At 46.4% G+C, this 21,812-nt stretch overlaps 1 protein-coding gene across 1 annotated transcript in view; it reads right to left on the reverse strand.

The window, feature by feature from the left end:
- Positions 1–626: 626 nt before the first annotated feature.
- LOC128684068 (cell adhesion molecule Dscam2) overlaps positions 627–21,812 on the reverse strand; it is a 569,487-nt gene continuing 548,301 nt past the window's right edge. Inside the window, exons 29-33 of the mRNA XM_070091026.1 lie at positions 12,708–12,860; positions 10,475–10,654; positions 7,634–7,824; positions 3,846–3,994; positions 627–2,881 (exon numbers count right to left, since the gene is read on the reverse strand). Of these exons, the coding sequence (XP_069947127.1) occupies positions 2,854–2,881; positions 3,846–3,994; positions 7,634–7,824; positions 10,475–10,654; positions 12,708–12,860 (701 nt within the window). The 3' untranslated portion in view covers positions 627–2,853. The remainder of the gene's footprint in view (positions 2,882–3,845; positions 3,995–7,633; positions 7,825–10,474; positions 10,655–12,707; positions 12,861–21,812) is intronic.

A 21,812-nucleotide genomic window follows, 5' to 3' on the forward strand; every position in this document is an offset into this window, starting at 1 on the left:
ATATATATATATATATATACGTATATGTATATAAGGATACAATAAGATCACATAAACAGGTGATATCAGAATATCCAAAACAACCACTGTAAAAGAATAGTGAAATTCCAAGCGCATTCGTGACTTCTCACATTATGAAGAAACTATAAAAATAATACATCAAAGGAAGGTATATAAAAGATCGAGACCACACCTCATCATCACATCAAAAAACAAAACAACACTTGACGCGCGACGACAACCGACTCATAAGAAAGGAGGAACACTGCATCACGGCCGCTGGCCCAACTAGGCAAAACCTTCACGACATCCCACTAACAAAATATTTACCCTTCCCTAGTACTCTATCCAAGAATTAAGATTTATTATTTGTCCAATATATTATTAATAAATAATAAATCTTAATTCTTGGGTAGAGTGCTAGGGATGGGTAAATATTTTGTTAGTGGGATGTCATGAAGGGCCTGTCTAGTTGGGCTAGCGGGCCTGCTGCAGTGTTCCTCCTTTCTTATGAGTCGGGTGTCGTCGCGGGTCAGGTGTTGCTTTTTTGTGGGATGCAATGGTGAGGTGTGGTCTCGACCCTTTATATGCCTTCCTTTGATGTAATGCTTTTATAGTTCCTTGATAATGTGAGAAGTCACGAAAGCGCTTGGAATTTCACTATTCTTTCACAGTGGTTGTTTTGCATACAGAAGGACATACACATCTCAGTGTATATACATTAAGAGATTGTTATGGTGTTAATGTCATGACATTATTATCAATATGGAGGTTAAAATAGCAAAAAGTAATTAAAGCAAGTAAGATATTTATATCGTTGTTGTTTGGCATAAAGTATAAATATTTATTTACTCTCATCGCTCAGGAGTCACTCTTGATATTTATTTAATAAACGACGAATGAATGAGACAGGTTGCAGACGAAACATTTACCTGGACAACGTTTCGCTCAAGGTAGAGCTTTGTCGAGACTTGATAAAGCTTTACACAGAGCGAAGCATTTTAAGGCGCACGATCATATGAGACAAATAAGACAATACTTCCAAGCAGTTGTAATGTTAGGTTAGTAAACAACTGCTTAAGCGTAACCCAAAGCTTACCCTTAGCCTTGATCTTGAGCATATAAGGCGCAGAGTGATTTTCAAGACTTTTATGTGCGAAAAATGTGCGCCTTATATGCCGGTAAATACGGTAAACTTCTGCAACGTGTGTTTTTCCTCGCTGATGTAGAGAGTACGATGTTTAAATCCTTGGAACTAATATATGAATATTAAAGTTGTATTACTATGAGCAGGATAAACCTGAGGGGGAAGAGCCGTCTCAGTCAACATTCTGTAACCATTCCGTGTGTGGGTACTGCGAGTCCTATTTATCCTATCGGTCCCTTTACCTGAGGAACTCGTGGGAGTCCTGTGGTCAGGGATGCTGTTCACCTGATCTGTGGATATCTCCCGGTCAGGGAGTCTTCTTGTTAGTGATGCTGTCCTTCAGCACCTAAGGAACTCTCTGAGTCAATGATTGGAGCAGCTCTTTTACTGGAAATCCTCACTAGGCAATGTGAATCATAGTTTTCTTCGTTTTGCAGTTCCAGGGTCCTGCAAGAACACTCATGTGAGGACAGAGACCCAAGTTTGCCCAGCAAGTATTTATTTGGACATAGTGTTACTCTAAAAAAAAAAAAAGTCTTCGTAGAGCGAAACATTTTGGAATTAAAGGCTTGTTCCGTTTGCTAGTGTCTCAATCAAAACTTTTCAGTCAGTGTCGAGCCGGTGGAGATTCAAAGTCACAGTGTAATGGAAGGAATCAATTCACATATCACCCTCGCCCACCAGATGTATGGGCAACTTTCTATACACCAGTTGCATCCGGGTGTTAGTCAACCGTTTTTGGGTCATAGTAGTTACGAGGACGACAGGACCCTTAACGAAAATAAGTCACGCTGCATAGCTTTCTTCAGGTAACCTGATTTAATAATCTGGGGGGTTGCCTGTCCAAAGAAAGTCTTCCCTTTTATATAATTAAACATAGCGAACTTGATTCTAAGAATTCTAATAGTTTCGCCTTCTTTCCACCTTCTATGTAACCCAGTGTGGTCAGAGCTGCCGAGCAGTGAGGAATTTGGTCAGAGCTTTATCATACAGAGATATATGTCAGCTGACACATCATTTAGTGTGTTTAATCAAAACTGTGGTACCGTGAAGAATGTGATCAGACCTGTCACACCGTGTAGGGAGTTTGACCAGCCATAACAGATCGAGTAGAGAATGCAGCTTCCATCCTCCCTCTCCTGGCTGGCCAATTTTTCCTGAATAGACACGAGTGCATCCCATCCACCCTGAGTACTTATCCACTCTACACAAGAATACGCCCCTACTCAGCGTTTACTAGTGATGGGCCAGGTGACAGGATGTACCTGGAGGACCTTGTGGGCTGGAGGGTCTGCTGCAGATGCTGCTGCTGAGGGTGCTGGTAGTGCTGTTGCTGTTCCTGTTGACGCTGTGGAAAGTAATATTGTTGTGGGTGCTGTTTGCGCTGGGGCTGCTGGTAGTGTTGCTGTTCCTCTTCTTGCTCTTGCTGCTGCAGGAAATGCTTCTGCTGCTTTTGCTGTTGTTTCTGCTGTGGTTGCTGGTAATGTTGCTGTTGGTAAAGTTGCTGCTCCTGTTGTTGCGGGACCCGTTTCTGTTGCTGGTGAAGGAGGAGGTGGCTGCTTTGGTGTTGCTGTTGCGGTTGCTGGTAATGCTGTTGATCCTGTTGCCTCTGCTGCTGCTGCTGCTGCTTTTGTTGCTGTAGCTGCAGCTGCTGCTGCTGTTGCTGTCTCTTCTCCGGCTGGTGCTGGAGGACGGGTCGGCATGTCTTAGGGGAAGCGCACGTTGCGGGTGATTCTACGGATGCCGGGCCAGCACAGTGAGGTGAAGATAAGACACCATTAATAATCTCGTCTTAAACTACTGACCAAAACAAAAGGAAGAATCCATTGCTAACTAGTACAATCACAAAAGAAAAAGCTACTGAAGAGACTCATATTAGGACAATGTTTCGATCTGTGTAAATCTTCAGCGTACCATGATCAAGGCTCTGCACAGAGCGAAACATCGACCCCAGTCAGTGTTCAGCAACTTGTGTTTCTGTCTTCGAGAAAAAACACATTAATATCCTAGTTCAAATAATTATTTTTTATTTTATGAAATTAACATGAACGAAGCTAAAGAAATTATTATCACTGGATTTTCCTAAATTATATTGAATATATTGTAATTTGCTTTATTTTACAGAAAAGATAATCTGAAATACTAGAAGTGAAATAAAAACAGTAAAAAATGTCAAAGTTACACCAAGGCAACAACGACAATAATAATAATAATAATAATAATAATAATAATAATAATAATAATAATAATAATAATAATAATAATAATAATAATAATAATAATAATAAAAATATAAATAATGGAATTATTAAATTATTATTATTGTTATTATTATTATTATTATTATTATTATTATTATTATTATTATTATTATTATTATTATTATTATTATCATTATTATTATTATTATGATAATCCGGTGAAAAACATGGAATTTCATGACAAATGTATAATTGCTGTATGACAGGTGGTTCGTGACAAGTGATAGGTGACATGCGTATGACAGGGGGTTGGTGACATGCGTATGACAGGTGGTAGGTGACAGGTGTATGACAGGTGAAAACTGAATGACAGATGGCAGGTGCAAGACAGGTGAATAAAAGGTGATAGGTACGTGACAGGTGTGTGAAAGGTGTGTGACAGGTGCGTGACAGGTGTGTGACAGGTGCGTGACAGGTGTGTGACAGGTGTAACAAACCTACTGGTCCTGAGGTGTCTGGGTGGGCGGCGGTGGTGCGGGGGCGGGTGGGGGTGGGCGTCGGGGGGAGCCATGACCCCGGGGTAATGCTCATCCCGACACGTTCCGAACGCCACTCCAACCTCCGACCCCCGACTGTCTCCCTCGCTCTGTAAACATCAACATCATCAGCTGTGTGTAAGATCAACATCAGTCGAGTAAACATTGATATTATTAGCCAAGTAAACATCAACACCATCGGCTACGTAATTATCAGCTGTGTAAACATCAACAACTATTAATATCAACATCAACGACAGAAACTACGTTACCAGCCACGTAAACATCAATGTTATAGCTGTGTAAGTTTCAACGTTACCAGCTGTTTAAACTTCAGGATTATTATTGTTTAAACATCAACGCTACCAGCTGTGTAAACATCAAGGTTACCAGCTGTGTAAACATCAAGGCTACCAGCTGTGTAAACATCAAGGTTACCAGCTGTGTAAACATCAAGGTTACCAGCTATGTAAACATCAAGGTTACCAGCTGTGTAAACATCAAGGCTACCAGCTGTGTAAACATCAAGGCTACCAGCTGTGTAAACATCAAGGTTACCAGCTGTGTAAACATCAAGGTTACCAGCTGTGTAAACATCAAGGTTACCAGCTGTGTAAACATCAAGGTTACCAGCTGTGTAAACATCAAGGTTACCAGCTGTGTAAACATCAAGGTTACCAGCTGTGTAAACATCAAGGTTACCAGCTGTGTAAACATCAAGGTTACCAGCTATGTAAACATCAATGTTACCAGCTGTGTAAACATCAAGGTTACCAGCTGTGTAAACATCAAGGTTACCAGCTGTGTAAACATCAAGGTTACCAGCTGTGTAAGCATCAAGGTTACCAGCTGTGTAAGCATCAAGGTTACCAGCTGTGTAAACATCAAGGCTACCAGCTGTGTAAGCATCAAGGTTACCAGCTGTGTAAACATCAATGTTACCAGCTGTGTAAACATCAAGGTTACCAGCTGTGTAAGCATCAAGGTTACCAGCTGTGTAAACATCAATGTTACCAGCTGTGTAAACATCAAGGTTACCAGCTGTGTAAACATCAAGGTTACCAGCTATGTAAACATCAAGGTTACCAGCTGTGTAAACATCAAGGTTACCAGCTGTGTAAACATCAAGGCTACCAGCTGTGTAAACATCAAGGTTACCAGCTGTGTAAACATCAAGGTTACCAGCTGTGTAAACATCAAGGTTACCAGCTGTGTAAACATCAAGGCTACCAGCTGTGTAAACATCAAGGTTACCAGCTGTGTAAACATCAAGGTTACCAGCTGTGTAAGCATCAAGGTTACCAGCTGTGTAAACATCAAGGCTACCAGCTGTGTAAGCATCAAGGTTACCAGCTGTGTAAACATCAAGGTTACCAGTTGTGTAAACATCAAGGTTACCAGCTGTGTAAGCATCAAGGTTACCAGCTGTGTAAACATCAATGTTACCAGCTGTATAAACATCAAGGTTACCAGCTGTGTAAACATCAAGGCTACCAGCTGTGTAAGCATCAAGGTTACCAGCTGTGTAAGCATCAAGGTTACCAGGTGTGTAAACATCAAGGCTACCAGTTTTGTAAACATCATGGCTACCAGCTGTATAAACATCAAGGTTACCATCTGTGTAAACATCAAGGTTACCAGCTGTGTAAGCATCAAGGTTACCAGCTGTGTAAACATCAAGGCTACCAGCTGTGTAAACATCAAGGCTACCAGCTGTATAAACATCAAGGTTACCAGCTGTGTAAGCATCAAGGTTACCAGCTGTGTAAACATCAATGTTACCAGCTGTATAAACATCAAGGTTACCAGCTGTGTAAACATCAAGGCTACCAGCTATGTAAGCATCAAGGTTACCAGCTGTGTAAGCATCAAGGATACCAGCTGTGTAAGCATCAAGGCTACCAGCTGTGTAAACATCTTGGCTACCAGCTGTATAAACATCAAGGTTACCAGCTGTGTAAACATCAAGGTTACCAGCTGTGTAAGCATCAAGGTTACCAGCTGTGTAAACATCAAGGCTACCAGCTGTGTAAACATCAAGGCTACCAGCTGTATAAACATCAAGGTTACCAGCTGTGTAAACATCAAGGTTACCAGCTGTGTAAACATCAAGGTTACCAGCTGTGTAAACATCAAGGTTACCAGCTGTGTAAACATCAAGGTTACCAGCTGTGTAAACATCAAGGCTACCAGCTGTGTAAACATCAAGGCTACCAACTGTATGAACATCAAGGTTACCAGCTGTGTAAACATCAAGGTTACCAACTGTGTGAGCATCAAGGTTACCAGCTGTGTAAACATCAAGGCTACCAGCTGTGTAAGCCAAGGCTACCAGCTGTATAAACATCAAGGTTACCAGCTGTGTAAACATCAAGGTTACCAGCTGTGTAAACATCAAGGTTACCAGCTGTGTAAACATCAAGGTTACCAGCTGTGTAGACATCAATGTTACCAGCTGTGTAAACATCAATGTTACCAGCTGTGTAAACATCAAGGTTACCAGCTGTGTAAACATCAAGGTTACCAGCTGTGTAAACATCAAGGTTACCAGCTGTGTAAACATCAAGGTTACCAGCTGTGTAAACATCAAGGCTACCAGCTGTATAAACATCAAGGTTACCAGCTGTATAAACATCAAGGTAACCAGCTGTGTAAACAACAAGGTTACCAGCTGTGTAAACTTCAAGGTTACCAGCTGTGTAAACATCAAGGTTACCAGCTGTGTAAACATCAAGGCTACCAGCTGTGTAAACATCAAGGTTACCAGCTGTGTAAACATCAAGGCTACCAGCTGTGTAAACATCAAGGCTACCAGCTGTGTAAACATCAAGGTTACCAGCTGTGTAAACATCAAGGCTACCAGCTGTGTAAGCATCAAGGTTACCAGCTGTGTCACAAGTCAGCTGATCTGGGGATTAACCGTAACTTGAGCTCTAAAACTTTCAAGATAGCCACTTAGAACAACTTTAGTTTACTAAGTTAATGAAGACAAGACAAGACACAGGTGAATATTACTGTTATTATTATTGTTTTATTCACAGGGAAGCGCTAATCCCGCAGGGGACAACAGCGTCTGAGAAATGTGAAGTATTCAGGTATGATCTGAGGAAAGGGACTGTTGCTTCAGTTCCTTGGATCAAGATACTGGCAATGTATAACTTACTAAGTTAGGAGAATGTGGCAGTGTATAAGTTAGTAAGTTAGGAGAGTGGCAGTGTATAGCTTACTAAGTTAGGAGTGTGGCAGTCTATAATTTACTAAGTTAGGAGAGTGTGGGAGTGTATAACTTACTAAGTTAGGAGAGTGTGGCAGTGTATAACTTACTAAGTTAAGAGAGTGTGGTAATATATAACTTACTAAGTTAGGAGAGTGTGGCAGTGTATAACTTACTAAGGAGAGTGTGGGAGTGTATAACTTACTAAGTTAGGAGAGTGTGGTAATATATAACTTACTAAGTTAAGAGAGTGTGGTAATATATAACTTACTAAGTTAAGAGAGTGTGGTAATATATAACTTACTAAGTTAGGAGAGTGTGGTAATATATAACTTACTAAGTTAAGAGAGTGTGGTAATATATAACTTACTAAGTTAAGAGAGTGTGGTAATATATAACTTACTAAGTTAGGAGAGTGTGGCAGTGTATAACTTACTAAGTTAAGAGAGTGTGGTAATATATAACTTACTAAGTTAGGAGAGTGTGGCAGTGTATAACTTACTAAGTTAGGAGAGTGTGGCAGTGTATAACTTACTAAGTTAGGAGAGTCGACATCATGGATGGAGGGAGCTTGGTACACTAGGGCGGTGAAGGCTTTCTGGCCGCGGGGTTGTGGATGGTGGGCGTGTGTGGGCGGTGAGGGCGGGGCGGGGGGCGGAGGGCTGCCCCCGCCCATCTGGAAGGTCGCTGTAGCGTAGGGGTACAGATCCTCCTCGCTGTAGTCTCCTGTAGCAACAACCAAGACACTCTCAGGATCATCATTCATCCTACCTAGGATGTCAGGGTAAGGGGAAAACTTACGTATGTTAGGGTGAGGGGAAAACTTACGTATGTTAGGGTGAGGGGAAAACTTACGTAGGATGCTAGGGTGAGGGAAAACTTACGTAGGATGCTACGGTGAGGGGAAAACTTACGTATGTTAGGGTGAGGGGAAAACTTACGTAGGATGTTAGGGTGAGGGGAAAACTTACGTAGGATGCTAGGGTGAGGGGAAAACTTACGTATGTTAGGGTGAGGGGAAAACTTACGTAGGATGCTAGGGTGAGGAACGACTCGTGTACGATGTCAGGGTGAGGACCAACTCAGGGTATCAGGGTCAAAGACTAAACATAGTCGTTAAAATGTCAGGGTCAACCCTGCTAGATTATCAGGGTCAAGAACATCCCAGGAGTAACATCCAAGCCACGACCATCCTAGTCATCCTATCACGGACAACGAAGAATGAATAGAAGTCAGTGATAACTCGTATATATAAATATAACAGAAGGTGAAGTAACATGTATACACTATCAAACTATACCACGGGCGAGGATAGAACCCGCGATCAGAGTCTCAAAACTCCAGACCGTCGCGTTAGCCACTGGACCAGCTAGCCACTGTGGTCACAGTGGTGCTATGTTAACCTTCCTATGGTGTAGAAATATACCTAGTTATACGAATCTTATGTGGCTAGCTGGTCCAGTGGCTAACGCGACGGTCTGGAGTTTTGAGACTCTCTGACCGCGGGTTCTATCCCCGCCCGTGGTATGGTTTGTTTGCAATCGTGTCATTACGATTTCGTGAGTCATGTTGCACTATCAATCAACATATTCCCTAATGTGAATTAAACACAAGGAAACTCATATCGATATTCTGAAAATTTTAATGAATTTTATTTGTATATTTCGACCTGATGACCTAAGCTGGAAATGTATATATATATATATATATATATATATATATATATATATATATATATATATATATATATATATATATATATATATATATATATATATATATATATATATATACATATATATATATATATATATATATATATATATATATATATATATATATATATATATATATATATATATATATATATATATATATATATATATATATATTAACAAGTCGGCCGTCTCCCACTGAGGCAGGGAGACCCAAAAAGAAAGAAAATCCCCAAAAAGAAAATACTTTCATCATACAACACTTTCACATCACTCATACATAATCACTGTTTTTGCAGAGGTGCTCAGAATACAACAGTTTAGAAGCATATACGTATAAAGATACACAACATATCCCTCCAAACTGCCAATATCCCAAACCCCTCCTTTAAAGTGCAGGCATTGTACTTCCCATTTCCAGGACTCAAGTCCCACCGGTTTCCCTGAATCCCTTCACTAAATAACCCTGCTCACACTCCAACAGATCGTCAGGTCCCAAGTACCATTCGTCTCCATTCACTCCTATCTAACACGCTCATGCACGCTTGCTGGAAGTCCTAGTCCCTCGCCCACAAAACCTCATTTACCCCCTCCCTCTAACCCTTACGAGGACGACCCCTACCCCGCCTTCTTTCCCCTACAGATTTATCCGCTCTCCATGTCATTCTACTTTGATCCATTCTCTGTAAATGACCAAACCACCTCAACAACCCCTCTTCAGCCCTCTGACTAATACTTTTACTAACTCCACACCTTCTCCTAATTTCCACACTCCGAATTTTCTGCATAAAATTTACACCACAAATTGCTCTTAGACAGGACATCTCCACTGCCTCCCTGACCCAAAAAAGAAAGAAAATCCCCAAAAAGAAAATGCTTTCATCATCATTCAACACTTTCACCACACTCACACATAATCCATGTTTTTGCAGAGGTGCTCAGAATACAACAGTTTAGAAGTATATACGTATAAAGATACACAACATATCCCTCCAAACTGCCAATATCCCAAACCCCTCCTTTAAAGTGCAGGCATTGTACTTCCCATTTCCAGGACTCAAGTCCGATTATATGAAAATAACCGGTTTCCCTGAATCCCTTTACTAAATATTACCCTGCTCACACTCCAACAGCTCGTAAGGTCTCAAGTACCATTCGTCTCCATTAACTCCTATCTAACACGCTCACGCACGCTTGCTGGAAGTCCAAGCACAATTCATAGAGGTATTTGAGGAGTTTACTCATGGATGTCCTTTAGACACAAACCCTCATAAAATGAGAGATGTTTTGATGGTGATTGCGTGAGGAAAATTCTAGTGATTGGTTGAAGGATTAATATATGTGTGAGGGCAGGAACCGATTTTTTTAAATACATAAAAGCAATACTAATTTTTGTCTGGTAGACAGCAAATATATTTCGTTAATGATGATCATGATTGATTATGGCTAAGAACCAAAAAAATATCGTGTACATGCTTAAAGGCAAATACCAGAGGTTTTATATTTCTCTGAAAGCAAGAATAGCTGATTTAATGCTTATAAGACCTCTTAGCTATTTTTCTGGCTAAGGACAAGATACAGCAGTTTACACCTGCTAGTGGGAAAACAAGTGAAGACAGGTGTAAAAAGAAAATGAAGGGCATAGCTGCGTGAATGATTACCAGTGTTGTCCCTGAGGTCCTCCTGTTGCTGCTGGTGCTGCTGCTGCTGGGGAGGGGTTGGTGCCGGTCTCCTGACGGTGGTGTAGACATCCTCCCTCGCCTGCATAGCTGACGTCTTCTCCTCGGCAGCGTCCATGACTGCGTCAGGCAGCTCCTTCTGTGATGGCGTGCTGGAGGGACCTGGACAGGGCAACAACACCTTAACATCTCCAACACTACTTTCAGCCTCACCAACAGTAACTCTTCCAGCACTACAGCCAACCTCACCAATAACACTACATACAGCCTCTCCACCACCATTAGAAATACTGTTATCATCTATATTTTATGAGTAGGAAACATTTATTTTTCTCGTTAATACTACTGATTGCGAAAAGGATTTAGGAGTTCTGGTTAGCAGTAATCTGAAACCAAGACAACAGTGCATAAGTGTTCGTAATAAAGCTAACAGAATTCTTGGCTTCATATCAAGAAGTATAAATAATAGAAGTCCTCAGTTTGTTCTTCAACTCTATATATCCTTGGTTAGGCCTCATTTAGACTATGCTGCTCAGTTCTGGTCACCATATAACAGAATGGATATAAATGCACTGGAAAACGTACAGAGGAGGATGACAATGATGATCCCATGCATCAGAAATCTTCCCTATGAGGATAGACTGAGAACCCTGAATCTGCACTGTCTAGAAAGGCGTAGAATTAGGTGGGAAATGATTGAGGTGTATAAATGGAAAACAGGAATAAATAAAGTGGATGTAAATAGCGTGCTAAAATATCCAACCAAGACAGGACTCGCAGAAATGGTTTCAAGTTGGAAAAGTTCAGATTCAGGAAGGATATAGGAAAGCACTGGTTTGGTAATAGAGTTGTGGATGAGTGGAACAAACTCCCGAGTACCATCATAGACGCTAAGACCTTGTGTAGTTTTAAAAATAGGTTGGATAAATACATGAGTGGGTGTGGGTGGGTGTGAGTTGGACCTGACTAGCTTGTGCTACCAGGTCTAGTGCCGTGCTCCTTCCTTAAGTGGAAGTGTCCTGACTAGGTGGGTCATTGTTCTAAGCCGGGGGGTGGCATGGAACTGATTCGCATTGGTCAGTAGGCCTGTTGCAGTGTTCCTTCTTTCTTATATTCTTTTGTTACTACTTATTCATGGAGCAATGAGGCATCAAGAAATAATCATAATAAAAAAAAAATTTTTAGGAATAATGTGACTGAAAGATAATATTTAAGAAATTGGCACCGAGGACAGAATGTAAATATGATTAAAATACATTATGTACAAGCGAGGACATCACGACACTGAGGCCAGGAGGGTCAGGGGAGACATGATAACGACATATAAAATACTGCGCGGAATAGACGAGGTGGACAAAGACGGGATGTTCCAGAGATGGGACACAGACACAAGAGGTCACAATTGGAAGTTGAAGACTCAGATGAATCAAAGGGATGTTAGGAAGTATTTCTTCAGTCATAGAGTAGTCAGGCCATGGAATAGCCTAGAAAGTGATGTGGTGGAGGCAGGAACCATACATAGTTTTAAGGCGAGATATGATAGAGCTCATGGGGCAGGGAGAGAGAGGACCTAGTAGCAATCAGCGAAGAGGCGGGGCCAGGAGCTGTGACTCGACCGCTGCAACCACAAATAGGTGAGTACAAATAGGTGAGTACACACACACACACACACAAACACACACACACACACACACACACACACACACACACACACACACACACACACACACACACACACACACACACACACACACACACACACACACACACACACACACACACACACACACACACACGAGGAGAGGTTAAGGGAAATCAACCTGACGACACTGGAGGACAGGAGAGATAAGGGGGATATGATAACGACATACAAAATACTGAGAGGAATTGACAAGGTAGACAAAGACAGGATGTTCCAGAGATTGGACACAGCAACAAGGGGACACAGTTGGAAGTTGAAGACACAGATGAATCACAGGGATGTTAGGAAGTATTTCTTCAACCACAGAGTAGTCAGGAAGTGGAACAGTTTGGTAAGCGATGTAGTGGAGGCAAGATCCATACATAGCTTTAAGCAGAGGTATGATAAAGCTCACGGTTCAGGGAGAGTGACCTAGTGGCTACCAGTGAAGTGGCGGGGCCAGGAGCTTGGACTCGACCCCTGCAACCTCAACTGGGAGAGTACAACTGGGTAAGTACACAAGGAGGCACTAACGTTTCCTGAGGCAGACACAGACTGTGGTGAGGGTGAGGATGAGTGCCAGGCCTGAGACGGCACCTGGCACCAGCACCCGGGGGTCACGCCACACGGGGGAGCTGGAAGCCTGACTGCCCCACCCGCCCCCGCCCACGCCCGCGCCCACGCCTCCTGGAAGACACACACATGTTTAGTCACTACAAATAAAATGCAAGATTTCTGGACAAGTACAACAAGTGTCTTGCACGAGTAAAACACATGTCTTAAACTTGTACAACACCTGTAAAACACGTTTCGGATTTGTTCAACACCCATCTGTACAAGATGCATTTTAGGCTTAAACGAAACATGTCTTGAGTCAGCACAGGTGTTGGACTTGCACAAGATGGCTTGCACTAGCACAACACGTGTCTTGGTTACAAGAAATACATGTCTTTGACCAGTAAGAGCCATGTCTTTAACCAATACAATATATGTCTTGAACAAAAAATAAGTGTCTTGGATCAGTACATCGCATGTCTTGGACACATGAAGCACGTGTTTTATACCAGTACAGCATATGTCATGGACACATGAAACACGTCTTGTACAGTGCAACATATGTCTTGGATGAAGCATATGTCTTGCACCAATACAGTACATGTCTTGGACACATTAAAAATATGTCTTGGACACATAAAACATGTTTTGCATCAGAACAGCACGTGTCTTGGATACATGAAAAACATGTCTTGGACACATGAAACTTCTTGCACCTGTACAGTACATGTCTCGGACACATGACGCACATGTCTTGCACCAGTGCAGCACATGTCTTGAACCAGTACAGTACATGTCTTCTACCAGTACAGCACTTGTTTTACACCAGTACAGCACATGTTTAGTACCAGTACAGAACATGTCTTGTACCAGTACAGTACATGACTTGTACCAGTACAGCACATGTCTTGTACCAGTGCAGCACTTCTTTTGCACCAGTACAGCACATGTCTAGTACCAGTACAGTACATGTCTTGCACAAGTACAGCACGTGTCTTGTACCAGTATATCACATGTCTTGTACCAGTACCTCACATGACTTGTATCGGTACAGCACATGTCTTGTACCAGCACAGCACATGACATGTACCAGTACAGCACATGACTTGTACCAGTACAGCACATGTCTTGTACCAGTACCTCACATGACTAGTACCAGTACAGCACATGTCTTGTCCCAGTACAGCACAAGCCTTGCACCTGTTTTATTAGTCTTACCCAGTCCTCAGGCATAAAAAAATATCTGACAATACCAATGACAACAACAGCGTCGAGCACCCGGCCAGGAGGATCATGATGCACCCGGCCAGGAGGATCATGATCCACCCGGCCAGGAGGATCATGATGCACCCGGCCAGGAGGATCATGATGCACCCGGCCAGGATGATCATGACCCGGCCACGAGGATCATGATGCACCCGGCCAGGAGGATCATGATGCACCCGGCCAGGAGGATCATGATGCACCCGGCCAGGAGGATCATGATGCACCCGGCCAGGAGGATCATGATGCACCCGGCCAGGAGGATCATGATGCACCCGGCCAGGAGGATCCAGGCCAGGAGGATCATGATGCACCCGGCCAGGAGGATCATGATGCACCCGGCCAGGAGGATCATGATGCACCCGGCCAGGAGGATCATGATGCACCCGGCCAGGAGGATCATGATGCACCCGGCCAGGAGGATCATGATGCACCCGGCCAGGAGGATCATGATGCACCCGGCCAGGAGGATCATGATGCACCCGGCCAGGAGGATCATGATGCACCCGGCCAGGAGGATCATGATGCACCCGGGAGGATCATGATGCACCCGGCCAGGAGGATCATGATGCACCCGGCCAGGAGGATCATGATGCACCCGGCCAGGAGGATCATGATGCACCCGGCCAGGAGGATCATGATGCACCCGGCCAGGAGGATCATGATGCACCCGGCCAGGAGGATCATGATGCACCCGGCCAGGAGGATCATGATGCACCCCCAGGAGGGAGGATCATGATGATCATGCACCCCCGGCCAGGCCAGGATCATGATGCACCCGGCCAGGAGGATCATGATGCACCCGGCCAGGAGGATCATGATGCACCCGGCCAGGAGGATCATGATGCACCCGGCCAGGAGGATCATGATGCACCCGGCCAGGAGGATCATGATGCACCCGGCCAGGAGGATCATGATGCACCCGGCCAGGAGGATCATGATGCACCCGGCCAGGAGGATCATGATGCACCCGGCCAGGAGGATCATGATGCACCCGGCCAGGAGGATCATGATGCACCCGGCCAGGAGGATCATGATGCACCCGGCCAGGAGGATCATGATGCACCCGGCCAGGAGGATCATGATGCACCCGGCCAGGAGGATCATGATGCACCCGGCCAGGAGGATCATGATGCACCCGGCCAGGAGGATCATGATGCACCCGGCCAGGAGGATCATGATGCACCCGGCCAGGAGGATCATGATGCACCCGGCCAGGAGGATCATGATGCACCCGGCCAGGAGGATCATGATGCACCCGGCCAGGAGGATCATGATGCACCCGGCCAGGAGGATCATGATGCACCCGGCCAGGAGGATCATGATGCACCCGGCCAGGAGGATCATGATGCACCCGGCCAGGAGGATCATGATGCACCCGGCCAGGAGGATCATGATGCACCCGGCCAGGAGGATCATGATGCACCCGGCCAGGAGGATCATGATGCACCCGGCCAGGAGGATCATGATGCACCCGGCCAGGAGGAGGATCATGATGCACCCGGCCAGGAGGATCATGATGCACCCGGCCAGGAGGATCATGATGCACCCGGCCAGGAGGATCATGAGGCACCCGGATCCATGAGGATCATGATGCACCCGGCCAGGAGGATCATGATGCACCCGGCCAGGAGGATCATGATGCACCCGGCCAGGAGGATCATGATGCACCCGGCCAGGAGGATCATGATGCACCCGGCCAGGAGGATCATGATGCACCCGGCCAGGAGGATCATGATGCACCCGGCCAGGAGGATCATGATGCACCCGGCCAGGAGGATCATGATGCACCCGGCCAGGAGGATCATGATGCACCCGACCAGGAGGATCATGATGCACCCGGCCAGGAGGATCATGATGCACCCGGCCAGGAGGATCATGATGCACCCGGCCAGGAGGATCATGATGCACCCGGCCAGGAGGATCATGATGCACCCGGGCAGGAGCATGATGCACCCGGCCAGGAGGATCATGATGCACCCGGCCAGGAGGATCATGATGCACCCGGCCAGGAGGATCATGATGCACCCGGCCAGGAGGATCATGATGCACCCGGCCAGGAGGATCATGATGCACCCGGCCAGGAGGATCATGATGCACCCGGCCAGGAGGATCATGATGCACCCGGCCAGGAGGATCATGATGCACCCGGCCAGGAGGATCATGATGCACCCGGCCAGGAGGATCATGATGATGATGCACCCGGCCAGGAGGATCATGATGCACCCGGCCAGGAGGATCATGATGCACCCGGCCAGGAGGATCATGATGCACCCGGCCAGGAGGATCATGATGCACCCGGCCAGGAGGATCATGATGCACCCGGCCAGGAGGATCATGATGCACCCGGCCAGGAGGATCATGATGCACCCGGCCAGGAGGATCATGATGCACCCGGCCAGGAGGATCATGATGCACCCGGCCAGGAGGATCATGATGCACCCGGCCAGGAGGATCATGATGCACCCGGCCAGGAGGATCATGATGCACCCGGCCAGGAGGATCATGATGCACCCGGCCAGGAGGATCATGATGCACCCGGCCAGGAGGATCATGATGCACCCGGCCAGGAGGATCATGATGCACCCGGCCAGGAGGATCATGATGCACCCGGCCAGGAGGATCATGATGCACCCGGCCAGGAGGATCATGATGCACCCGGCCAGGAGGATCATGATGCACCCGGCCAGGAGGATCATGATGCACCCGGCCAGGAGGATCATGATGCACCCGGCCAGGAGGATCATGATGCACCCGGCCAGGAGGATCATGATGCACCCGGCCAGGAGGATCATGATGCACCCCGGCCAGGAGGATCATGATGCACCCGGCCAGGAGGATCATGATGCACCCGGCCAGGAGGATCATGATGCACCCGGCCAGGAGGATCATGATGCACCCGGCCAGGAGGATCATGATGCACCCGGCCAGGAGGATCATGATGCACCCGGAGGAGGATCATGATGCACCCGGTCAGGAGGATCATGATGCACCCGGATCATGATGCACCCGGGAGGATCATGATGCACCCGGCCAGGAGGATCATGATGCACCCGGCCAGGAGGATCATGATGCACCCGGCCAGGAGGATCATGATGCACCCGGCCAGGAGGATCATGATGCACCCGGCCAGGAGGATCATGATGCACCCGGCCAGGAGGATCATGATGCACCCGGCCAGGAGGATCATGATGCACCCGGCCAGGAGGATCATGATGCACCCGGCCAGGAGGATCATGATGCAGGAGGATCATGATGCACCCGGCCAGGAGGATCATGATGCACCCGGCCAGGAGGATCATGATGCACCCGGCCAGGAGGATCATGATGCACCCGGCCAGGAGGATCATGATGCACCCCGGCCAGGAGGATCATGATGCACCCGGCCAGGAGGATCATGATGCACCCGGCCAGGAGGATCATGATGCACCCGGCCAGGAGGATCATGATGCACCCGGCCAGGAGGATCATGATGCACCCGGCCAGGAGGATCATGATGCACCCGGCCAGGAGGATCATGATGCACCCGGCCAGGAGGATCATGATGGATCATGATGCACCCGGCCAGGAGGATCATGATGCACCCGGCCAGGAGGATCATGATGCACCCGGCCAGGAGGATCATGATGCACCCGGCCAGGAGGATCATGATGCACCCGGCGAGGAGGATCATGATGGCCAGGAGGATCATGATGCACCCGGCCAGGAGGATCATGATGCACCCGGCCAGGAGGATCATGATGCACCCGGCCAGGAGGATCATGATGCCGATCTTGATGCACCCGGCCAGGAGGATCATGATGCACCCGGCCAGGAGGATCATGATGCACCCGGCCAGGAGGATCATGATGCACCCGGCCAGGAGGATCATGATGCACCCGGCCAGGAGGATCATGATGCACCCGGCCAGGAGGATCATGATGCCAGGAGGATCATGATGCACCCGGCCAGGAGGATCATGATGCACCCGGCCAGGAGGATCATGATGCACCCGGCCAGGAGGATCATGATGCACCCGGCCAGGAGGATCATGATGCACCCGGCCAGGAGGATCATGATGCACCCGGCCAGGAGGATCATGATGCACCCGGCCAGGAGGATCATGATGCACCCGGCCAGGAGGATCATGATGCACCCGGCCAGGAGGATCATGATGCACCCGGCCAGGAGGATCATGATGCACCCGGCCAGGAGGATCATGATGCACCCGGCCAGGAGGATCATGATGCACCCGGCCAGGAGGATCATGATGCACCCGGCCAGGAGGATCATGATGCACCCGGCCAGGAGGATCATGATGCACCCGGCCAGGAGGATCATGATGCACCCGGCCAGGAGATCATGATCATGATGCACCCGGCCAGGAGGATCATGATGCACCCGGCCAGGAGGATCATGATGCACCCGGCCAGGAGGATCATGATGCACCCGGCCAGGAGGATCATGATGCACCCGGCCAGGAGGATCATGATGCACCCGGCCAGGAGGATCATGATGCACCCGGCCAGGAGGATCATGATGCACCCGGCCAGGAGGATCATGATGCACCCGGCCAGGAGGATCATGATGCACCCGGCCAGGAGGATCATGATGCACCCGGCCAGGAGGATCATGATGCACCCGGCCAGGAGGATCATGATGCACCCGGCCAGGAGGATCATGATGCACCCGGCCAGGAGGATCATGATGCACCCGGCCAGGAGGATCATGATGCACCCGGCCAGGAGGATCATGATGCACCCGGCCAGGAGGATCATGATGCACCCGGCCAGGAGGATCATGATGCACCCGGCCAGGAGGATCATGATGCACCCCATGATACACCCGGCCAGGAGGATCATGATGCACCCGGCCAGGAGGATCATGATGCACCCGGCCAGGACGATCATGTTGCACCCGGCCAGGAGGATCATGATCCAGCTGCCGGACCAAGACAAGAGACAAGCCAAGAACTCAACTTTTAGGATCAATGGGAAATCTCTCGTTTTTTTCTTTATCATGATCAAGATGACTATTGTTCTCCAGTTGCAAATCGCACGTGACACTGACACAAAAAAAAAAATCAGAATGTTAAGTGTCATTTTGATTTTGTCCTCAGAAGTTTACTGAATGGGTTTGAAAATATATTATAAAAAAAAAAACGAATAAAGAGTAGTTTTTATTTAAGTAGTCAGGATTTTTTTTTTTGGGGGGGGGGAGGGGGAGGGGGTTGGTTTATTTCTGATGTGAATAAAAACATACAAATTAAACTTATTTTACTAAATTGTCAGTAAATTTTTTCTCACGTTTTCATTATTTCTTTTGAAAAAATATGAAGTTAGTAAATTTTTAAGAATAGAAAAATTACTTTATTATTTAATTCCAGTGTTATTATTAATGAGGAAACACTAAACCCTCAGGAGCCACAGAGCGTGGAACAGGGGAAAGGTTGGTAGGTTTGTCAACGTCAGCTCCGTGGCTCAAGAGCTCCGTGAATCAAGAGCTCCGTGAATTAAGAGCTCCGTGGCTCAAGAGCTCCGTGAATTAACAGCTCCGTGAATTAACAGCTCCGTGGCTCAAGAGCTCCATGAATTAAGAGCTCCGTGAATCAAGAGCTCCGTGAATTAAGAGCTTCATGAATCATGAGCTCCGTGAATGAAGAGATCCGTGAATTAACAGCTCCGTGAATTAAATCAAGAGCTCCGTGAATTAAGAGCTCCGTGAATTAAGAGCTCCGTGAATTAAGAGCTCCATGAATTGAATCCGTGAATTAAGAGCTCCATGAATTAAGAGCTCCGTGAACCAAGAGCTCCATGAGTTAAGAGCTCCATGAATCAAGAGCTCCGTGAATTAAGAGCTCCATGAATCAAGAGCTCCGTGAATCAAGAGTTCCATGAATTAAGAGCTCCGTTAATTAAGAGATCCGTGAATTAAGAGCTCCGTGACTCAAGAGCTCCGTGAATTAAGAGCTCCATGAATTAAGAGCTCCGTGAAATAAGAGCTCCGTGAATCAAGAGTTCCATGAATTAAGAGCTCCGAGCTCCGTGAATCAAGAGCACAGTGAATGACTAAGAGCTCCGTGAATTAAGAGCTCCGTGAATTAAGAGCTCCGTGAATTAAGAGCTCCGTGAATCAAGAGCACAGTGAATTAAGAGCTCCATGAATTAAGAGCTCCGTGAATTAAGAGCTCCGTGAATTAAGAGCTCCGTGAATCAAGAGCTCCGTGAATTAAGAGCTCCATGAATTAAGAGGTCCGTGAATTAAGAGCTCCGTGAATCAAGAGCTCCGTGAATTAAGAACTCCGTGAATTAAGAGCTCCGTGAATTAAGAGCTCCGTGAATCAAGAGCTCCGTGAATCAAGAGCTCCGTGAATTAACAGCTCCGTGAATCAAGAGCTCCGTGAATTAACAGCTCCGTGAATCAAGAGCTCCGTGAATTAACAGCTCCGTGAATCAAGAGCTCCGTGAATTAACAGCTCCGTGAATTAAGAGCTCCGAGACTCAAGAGCTCCGTGAATTAAGAGCTCCGTGAATTAAGAGCTCCGTGAATTAAGAGCTCCGTGAATTAAGAGCTCCGTGAATCAAGAGCTCCGTGAATTAAGAGCTCCGTGAATTAAGAGCTCTGTGACTCAAGAGCTCCGTGAATTAAGAGCTCCGTCCGTGAATTAAGAGCTCCGTGAATTAAGAACTCCGTGAATCAAGAGCTCCGTGAATTAACAGCTCCGTGAATCAAGAGCTCCGTGAATTAACAGCTCCGTGATTTAAGAGCTCCGTGAATTAAGAACCGTGAATTAAGAGCTCCGTGAATTAAGAGCTCCGTGAATTAAAGAGCTCCGTGACTCAAGAGCTCCGTGAATCAAGAGCTCCATGAATTAAGAGTTCCGTGAATTAAAAGCTCCGTGAATTAAGAGCTCCGTGAATCAAGAGATCCGTGAATTAAGAGCTCCGTGAATTAAGAGCTAGGTGAATCAAGAGCTCCGTGAATTAAGAGCTCCATGAATCAAGAACTCCGTGAATTAAGAGCTCCATGAATTAAGAGCTCCGTGAACCAAGAGCTCCATGAATTAAGAGCTCCATGAATCAAGAGCTCCGTGAATCAAGAGATCCGTGAATCAAGAGCTCCATGAATTAAGAGCTCCGTGAATTAAGAGCTCCGTGAATTAAGAACTCCCTGAATCAAGAGCTCCGTGAATTAATAGCTCCATGAATTAAGAGCTCCGTGAATTAAGAGCTCCGTGAATTAAGAACTCCGTGAGAGCTCCGTCAAGAGCTCCGTGAATTAAGAGCTCCGTGAATCCAGCTCCGTGAATTAAGATTAAGAGCTCCTTGATTTAAGACCTCCGTGAATCAAGAGCACAGTGAATTAAGAGCTCCATGAATTAAGAGCTCCGTGAATTAAGAGCTCCGTGAATTAAGAGCTCCGTGAATCAAGAGAGCTCCATGAACTAAGAGCTCCGTGAATTAAGAGCTCAAGAGTTCCATGAATTAAGAGCTCGTTAATTAAGAGCTCCATGAATAAAGAATTAAGAGCTCCATGAATTAAGATGAATTAAGAGCTCCGTGAATGAATTAAGAGCTCCGTGAATTAATAGCTCCATGAATTAAGAGCTCCGTGAATTAAGAGCTCCGTGAATCAAGAGCTCCGTGAATCAAGAGTTCCATGAATTAAGAGCTCCAATAATTAAGAGCTCCATGAATTAAGAGTTCCGTGAATCAAGAGCTCCATGAATTAAGAGCTTTGTGAATTAAGAGCTCCGTGAATCAAGAGCTCCGTGAATTAAGAGCTCCGTGATTTAAGAGCTCCGTGAATTAAGAGCACCGTGAATTAAGAGCTCCGTGGCTC

Source organism: Cherax quadricarinatus, chromosome 3 (genome assembly GCF_038502225.1).
Source record: "Cherax quadricarinatus isolate ZL_2023a chromosome 3, ASM3850222v1, whole genome shotgun sequence".
Lineage (NCBI taxonomy): Eukaryota > Metazoa > Arthropoda > Malacostraca > Decapoda > Parastacidae > Cherax > Cherax quadricarinatus.